The sequence below is a fragment of the Malurus melanocephalus genome, unplaced genomic scaffold (assembly GCF_030028575.1).
Source record: "Malurus melanocephalus ecotype Western Australia unplaced genomic scaffold, MMel_1.1 scaffold_2281, whole genome shotgun sequence".
Taxonomy (NCBI): Eukaryota; Metazoa; Chordata; class Aves; order Passeriformes; family Maluridae; genus Malurus; species Malurus melanocephalus.
The window spans coordinates 5985-13693 of NW_026625513.1; the positions used below are offsets into that span (position 1 = coordinate 5985).

Genomic DNA, 7709 nt, shown 5'->3' on the forward strand with positions numbered 1-7709 from the left:
CCATTCAGTGGCCACTCCGGCCATTCAGTGGCCACTCTGGCCATTCAGTGGCCACTCCAGACCCTTTATTTGTAACTGGACACTCTGTGGTCACTCGGTCCATTCAGTGGTCACTCGGTCCATTCAGTGGCCACTCTGGCCATTCAGTGGTCACTCCAGACCCTTTATTGATGACTGGACACACAATGGTCACTCCGTCCATTCAGTGGCCACTCTGGTCATTCAGTGGCCACTCCGGCCATTCAGTGGCCACTCCGGCCATTCAGTGGTCACTGTGGCCATTCAGTAGCCACTCTGTCCATTCAGTGGCCACTCTGGTCATTCAGTGGCCACTCCGTCCATTCAGTAGCCACTCCGGCCGTTCAGTGGTCACTCCGGCCACTCATTGGTCACTCGTCCGAGCCGGCCGGACTCGCCATGAACAGCTCCGAGTAGCCCAAAGCCACGGCCGGACCTTCATCCTCCTCCTCCTCCTCCTCCTCCTCCTCCTCCTCCTCCTCGTCCTCCTCATTGTCCACTTCGTCCTCGTCCTCCTCCGGCCACGCCCGCTGACCGCTGGCCAAATCCGCTGGCCCGGCCGGACGCGGCTCCTGGGGCGGCCGGAGAGCGCTGGGATGGGCTGGAGGTGACCACTGGTCATTCTTGGGGTCACGTGACCATTGGTCATTCTTGTGGTCACGTGACCATTGGTCATTCTTGTGGTCACGTGACCATTGGTCATCCTTTGATCTCGTTGACCATTGGTCATTCTTGTGGTCACCTGACCATTGGTCATCTCTCGATTCCGCTGCTCTCGATCTCGTTGACCATTGGTCATCCTTCGATCCCGTTGACCATTGGTCATTCTTGTGGTCACCTGACCATTGGTCATCCTTTGATCTCGTTGACCATTGGTCATTCTTGTGATCACGTGACCATTGGTCATCTCTCGATTCCGCTGCTCTCGATCTCGCTGACCATTGGTCATCCTTCGATCCCGTTGACCATTGGTCATCTCTTGAGCCAGTTGGTCTTGACCCCGTTGACCATTGGTCATCTTTGCCTCCAACTTTGGCGTTTTTCCCACTTGACCATTGGTCATTCTTCGATCCCGTTGACCATTGGTCATCCTTCGATCTCGTTGACCATTGGTCATCTTTGGACCCAACTGGATTTTTTCCAGTTGACCATTGGTCATCTTTTGACCCTGATGACGTCATTCCAACTGACCATTGGTCATCTTTTGACCCCGTTGACCATTGGTCATCCTTCGATCTCGTTGACCATTGGTCATCCTTGGACCCAATTGCTCTTGACCCCGTTGACCATTGGTCATCCTTTGACTCCGCTGACCTCATTCCAACTGACCATTGGTCATCCTTCGATCTTGTTGACCATTGGTCATCCTTGGATCCCGTTGACCTCACTCCAACTGACCATTGGTCATCCTTTGACCCATGTGACCTTGATCCCGTTGACCATTGGTCATCCTTTGACCCAACTGCTCTTGACCTTGTTGACCATTGGTCATCCTTCGATCTCGTTGACCATTGGTCATCCTTTGACCTCATTGGCCATTGGTCATCCTTGGACCCAATTGGATTTTTTCCAACTGACCATTGGTCATCTTTCGCCCCCGTTGACCATTGGTCATCCTTCGATCTCATTGACCATTGGTCATCCTTCGATCTCGTTGACCATTGGTCATCCTTTGACCCAACTGCCCATTGGTCATCCTTCGATCTCGTTGACCATTGGTCATCCTTCGATCTCGTTGACCATTGGCCATCTTTTGACCCAACTGACCATTGGTCATCTTTCCCCCCTGCTCTTGCCCTGCCCCTCCCCCCTGCGGCCGCTCGGACCCTCCGGCCCCTCCTGTGCCCGTCCTGGCGCGTTCCGGCCGYTCCGGCCGCGCCGTCCGAGCGGTCAGCGGCGCTCTGCAGCCGCAGGAGTCGCCCCAGGAGGAGTCGCCGCTCGTGCCGGACGCGGAGCCCTTTGGCCTCGGTCCGGGCCAGTTCGTCGCAGAGGGCGCCGTTCTCCAGGACCAGCGTCCGAGCGGCGCGGCGCARACGGCGGAAACGGACACGGTAACGCTCGGACATCGATGGACGCGGCGATTTCGGCATCATCCAAGTGGTCACCTGTGAGAAAAAGAGAAAAAAATGAACGAAAATTGACAAAAAATGGACAAAAAATTGACAAAATTTGAGCCAAAATGGACGAAATTTGAGCCAAAATTGATGAAATTTGAGCCAAAATGGACGAAATTTGAGCGAAAATTGACAAAATTTGATCCAAAAAATGACGAAATTTGAGTCAAAATTGACCCAAAATTGAGCCCAAAATTGACTGAAAATCAACCAAATTTGAGCCAAAATTGACCCAAAATTGACCCAAAATCAACCAAATTTGAGCCAAAATTGACCCTAAATTGATGAAATTTGAGTAAAAATGGATGAAATTTGAGTAAAAATTGAGGAAAATTGAGCTCAAATTGAACCCAAATTGACCCAAAATTGAGCCCAAAATGGAACCTGAATTGACCCAAAATCGACCTTCGGTTGAGTGAAATTGACTCGAAATTGATCCAAAATTGACCCAAATGGACCCAAATTTGGCGCAAATTGACCCAAATTTGCCGTGGATTGGCTCAGTCAGTGCAAACGGCATCGGACAAATGGACCTGTGGGAGAAAATAACCAAAATCAGCAAAAACGGCCTAAAAATGACCCAAAAATGACCCAAAATGGACCAGCGTCCGAGCGGCGCGGCGCAGACGCCGGAAACGGACACGGTAACGCTCGGACATTGATGGACGGGGGGATTTGGGCATTGGACAGATGGACCTGTGGGAGAAAGTGACCAAAATCAGTGAAAATGGACCCAAAATGGACCCGAAATGGACCAGCGTCCGAGCGGCGCGGCGGAGACGGCGGAACCGGACACGGAAACGCTCGGACATCGATGGACGGGGGGATTTCGGCATCGTCCGAGTGGTCAACTGTGGGGAAAAGAGAAAAAAAATGAACAAAAATGGCCTAAAAATGATGAAATTTGAGCCAAAATCGACAAAATTTGAGCCAAAATTGACGGAATTTGAGTCAAAATGAACTCAACCCAAAATCAACTCAAGTTGACCCAAAGTTGATGAAATTTGACCCAAAGTTGATGAAATTTGAGCCAAAATTGATGAAATTTGACATTGGATTGGTCCAAATTGACCCAAAGTTGACCAAAATTGACCTTGGATTGACCTCAATTGACCCAGGTTGAATTGACCCAAATTTGGCACAAATTGACCCAAAATTGACTTGAAATTGACCCAAATGGACCCAAATTTGGTGCAAATTGACCCAAAATCGACATTGGGTTGGTCCAAATTGAATCGACCCAAATTTGTCCCAAATCGACCCAAATTTGTCCCAAATAGACCCAAATTTGTCCCAAATTGGCCCAAATTTGCCGTGGATTGGCTCAGTCGGCGCAGACGCCGGAAACGGACACGGAAACGCTCGGACATCGAGGGACGGGGGGATTTCGGCATCGTCCGAGTGGTCAACTGTGGGGAAAAGAGAAAAAAAATGAACAAAACCAGTCCAAAAATGATGAAATTTGAGCCAAAATTGACAAAATTTGAGCCAAAAAATGATGAAATTTGAGTCAAAATTGAGGCAAAATTGAGGCAAAATTTGAGCCAAAGTCAACAAAATTTGAGTCAAAATTGAGCCAAAATTGAGCCAAAATCAACCAAATCTGAGCCAAAATTGAGCCAAAATTGACAAAATTTGAGTAAAAATTGATGAAATTTGACCCAAAATTGATGAAAATTGAGCTCAAATTGAACCCAAATTGACCCAAAATTGAGCCCAAAATGGAACCTGAATTGACCCAAAATTGACCTTGGATTGACCCAAATTGAGCCAAAATTGACCCAGAATGAGCCAAAATTGAGCCCAAATTGACCCAAAATCAACCAAATTTGAGCCAAAATTGATGAAATTTGACCCAAAATTGACCCAAAATTGAGGCCAAATTGAACCCAAATTGACCCAAACTTGATCCAAATTTGGTGCCAATTGACCCAAAATTGAGCTCAAATGGACCCAAAATGGACCCAAAATGGAGCAGCGTCCGAGCGGCGCGGCGCAAACGCCGGAACCGGACACGGTAACGCTCGGACATCGATGGACGGGGGGATTTCGGCATTGTCCGAGTGTCCAAATGTCCAGTGTGGTCACCTGTGAGAAAAAAACACCGAAATCAGTAAAAAAATAGACCCAAAATTGACCAAAAATCGATGAAATTTGAGCCAAAATTGAGGCAAAATTTGAGTCAAAATTGAACAAGAAATCGACGAAATTTCACCGTGGTTTGACCCAAAATTGAGCCAAAATGGACAAAATTTGAGCCAAAATTGATGAAATTTGAGCCAAAATGGACAAAATTTGAGCCAAAATCGACCCAAAATTGACGCAAAATTGACCCAAAATTGAAGCAGAAATCGACAAAATTTGAGCCAAAATTGACGAAATTTGAGCCCAAAATGGAAGTAAAATCGATGAAATTTGAGTCAAAATTGATGAAATTTGAGCCAAAACTGACCCAAAATTGAGTCTGAATTGACCCAAAATCAACCAAATTGGAGCCAAAATTGATGAAATTTGAGCCAAATTTGAGCCAAAATTGACCCAAAATTGACCCAAAATTGAGTCTGAACTGACATAAAATCAAACAAATTTGAGCCAAAATTGATGAAATTTGACCCAAAATTGAGTCAAAATTGAATCCAAATTGACCCAAAATTGAGCCCAAAATTGAGCCCAAAATTGAGGCCAAATTGAAGCCAAATTGATCCAAATTTGTCCCAAATTGACCCAAAACTGAGCTCAAATTGTCCCAAACTGAATTGACTCAAATTTGTCCCAAATTGGCCCAAATTTGCCATGGATTGGCTCAGTCGGCGGAACCGGACACGGAAACGCTCGGACACTGACCGCGGCGACTTCGGCATCGGACAGATGGACAAATGGACAAATGGACAGACCTGAGGGGAAAAAAACACCGAAATCAGCAAAAAAATCCATGAAAAATGACCCAAAATGGACCCAAAATGGACCAACGACCGCGGCGATTTCGGCATTGTCCGAGTGTCCAGTGTGGTCACCTGTGGGAGAAAGTGACCAAAATCAGCAAAAAATGGCCCAAAATTGACCAAAAATCGACAAAATTTGAGCCAAAATTGATGAAATTTGAGCCAAAATTGAGCCCAAAATTGGGCCTGAATTGACCCAAAATCAAACCAAATTTGAGCCAAAACTGATGAAATTTGAGTAAAAATTGATGAAATTTGACCCAAAATTGAGCCAAAATTGAACCCAAATTGACCCAAAATTGCGGCCAAATTGACCCAAAATCGACATTGGATTGAGCGAAATTGACTCGAAATGGATCCAAAATTGATCCAAATTTGATCCAAATTTGGCACAAATTGTCCCAAACTGAATTGACTCAAATTCATCCCAAATTGGCCCAAATTTGCCGTGGATTGGCTCAGTCGGTGCAAACGGCATCGGACAAATGGACCTGTGAGAGAAAATAACCAAAATCAGTGAAAATGGACCCAAAATGGACCCAAAATGGACCCAAAATGGAGCAGCGTCCGAGCGGTCACCTGAGGGACAAAGAGAAAAAAAAAAAGACAAAAATTGACAAAAAATGGACCAAAAATCGACAAAATTTGAGCCAAAATGGACGAAATTTGAGCCAAAATGGATGAAATTTGACCCAAGATTNNNATGGAATTTGACCCAAAATCGATGAAATTTGACATTGGATTGGTCCAAATTGACCCAAAGTTGACCCAAATTGACCCCAAGTTGACCCAAATTGACCCAAAATCAACCTTAGGTTGACCCCAATTGATCCAGGTTGAACTGACCCAAATTTGGCACAAATTGACCCAAAATTGAGCCAAAATGGACCCAAAATTGGGGCAAATTGACCCAAAATCAACGTTGGGTTGGTCCAAATTGAATTGACCCAAATTTGGCACAAATTGGCCCAAAATTGACCCCAAACAGCAGAACCAGACACAGATGGAGAAATGGACAGATGGACCTGTGGGAGAAAATGACCAAAATCAGCAAAAATGGACCCAAAATGGACCCAAAATGGACCCAAAATTGCTGCAGCGTCTTCACCTGTGGGAGAGAGTGACCAAAATTGGGTCAAATGACCAAAAAAAATGACCCAAAATCGACGAAATTTGAGCCAAAACCGACTCGACCCAAAATCAACTCAAATTGACCCAAAATTGACAAAAATTGACCCAAAATTGATAAAATTTGACCCAAAATTGACCGAAAATTGGGATTGACCCAAAATTGAGCCCAAAATCAACAAAATTTCACCGTGGATTGATCAAATTGAGCTAAAATTGACCCAAAATTATTCCAAATTTACCAAAATTGACCCCAAATTTACCCAAAATCAGCGAAATTCACCCCAAATCGACCCGAATGGACCCAAATCCACCCCGGAGCCGCTTTTGGGTCAAAACCGCGGGAAATCGGGAAAAACTCGAGTGGGGAAAGAGAGATTTTGGCGGTAAAAAAAGGCGGGAAAACCGGGAATTTTTGGGGTAAAAAGCGGCGATTTTGGGGGTTAAAAATCCCGAAATTTTGGGATTAAAAATCCGCGATTTTGGGGTAAAAACCCGGCGATTTTGGGGCGGAAATTCAGCGACTTTGGGGTCCAAAACCCCGAATTTTGGATCAAAAATCCCGAATTTTGGGGTGAAAATCCCGAATTTTGGATCAAAAATGCCGAATTTTGGATGGAAATTCCCGAATTTTGGATCGAAAATCCCGAATTTTGGGTCGAAAATCCCGAATTTTGGGTCGAAAATCCCGAATTTTGGATCAAAAATCCCGAATTTTGGATGGAAAATCCCGAATTTTGGATGGAAATTCCCGAATTTTGGGGTAAAAATCCCGAATTTTGGATCGAAAATCCCGAATTTGGGGGTGAAAATCCCGAATTTTGGGGTGAAAATCCCGAATTTTGGGGTAAAAGTGCAGAATTTTGGACGGAAATTCCCGAATTTTGGGTCGAAAATCCCGAATTTTGGGGTAAAAATCCCAAAATTTGGGTCGAAAATCCCAAAATGCCGAATTTTGGATGGAAATTCCCGAATTTTGGATGGAAATTCCCGAATTTTGGGGTAAAATTCCGCGATTTCGGGACTGACCGTGAGCGACGACAGCGGGGGACCGGAAGTGACGGCGGCACCACCGGAAGTGAGCGCGGAATAAACCGGAAATCGCGCGGAGGGGGACGGATTTTAGTGCGACACCACCGGAAGTGAGTGAGAAAAAAACGGAAGTGAGTGAAAAACCCGGAAGTGAGTGGAAAAACCGGTGACGTCACCGCGTTCTGCCCCCAAAAATCGCGAATTTCACCCCAAAAAAAGCAAAAATTTCGCCCCAAAATCCGCTCCGGTTCCACCCCGGACCCTCCCGCTCTTTTTTCACCACAAAAAACCGCGAAATTTTGGGTCAAAACCGCGGAATTTCCGCCCCCCCGGAACTAGCGGGTTTTTGGCCCCGCCTTTTCGCGCCAATTCCCGGAATTTCCCGCCCTCCGGAGGGGGCGTGGCCCCGGAGTTTCGCGGGAATTCGCGGGGTGGGGGAGGGGCAGCGATGGAGGGACCCCCCGAGGGCGGAGAC

General features: G+C 46.1%; 1 protein-coding gene across 1 annotated transcript; it reads right to left on the reverse strand.

Moving 5' to 3' along the window:
* Nucleotides 1-6: 6 nt before the first annotated feature.
* Nucleotides 7-2116, reverse strand: LOC130587702 (uncharacterized). The gene is made up of 2 exons (XM_057388677.1): nucleotides 1459-2116; nucleotides 7-1401 (listed from the first exon to the last, which is right to left on the reverse strand). Exons 1-2 carry the CDS (start codon nucleotides 2109-2111, stop codon nucleotides 390-392), a joined length of 1665 nt encoding a protein of 554 aa, XP_057244660.1. The 5' UTR covers nucleotides 2112-2116; the 3' UTR covers nucleotides 7-389.
* Between the last annotated feature and the right edge of the window lie 5593 nt (nucleotides 2117-7709).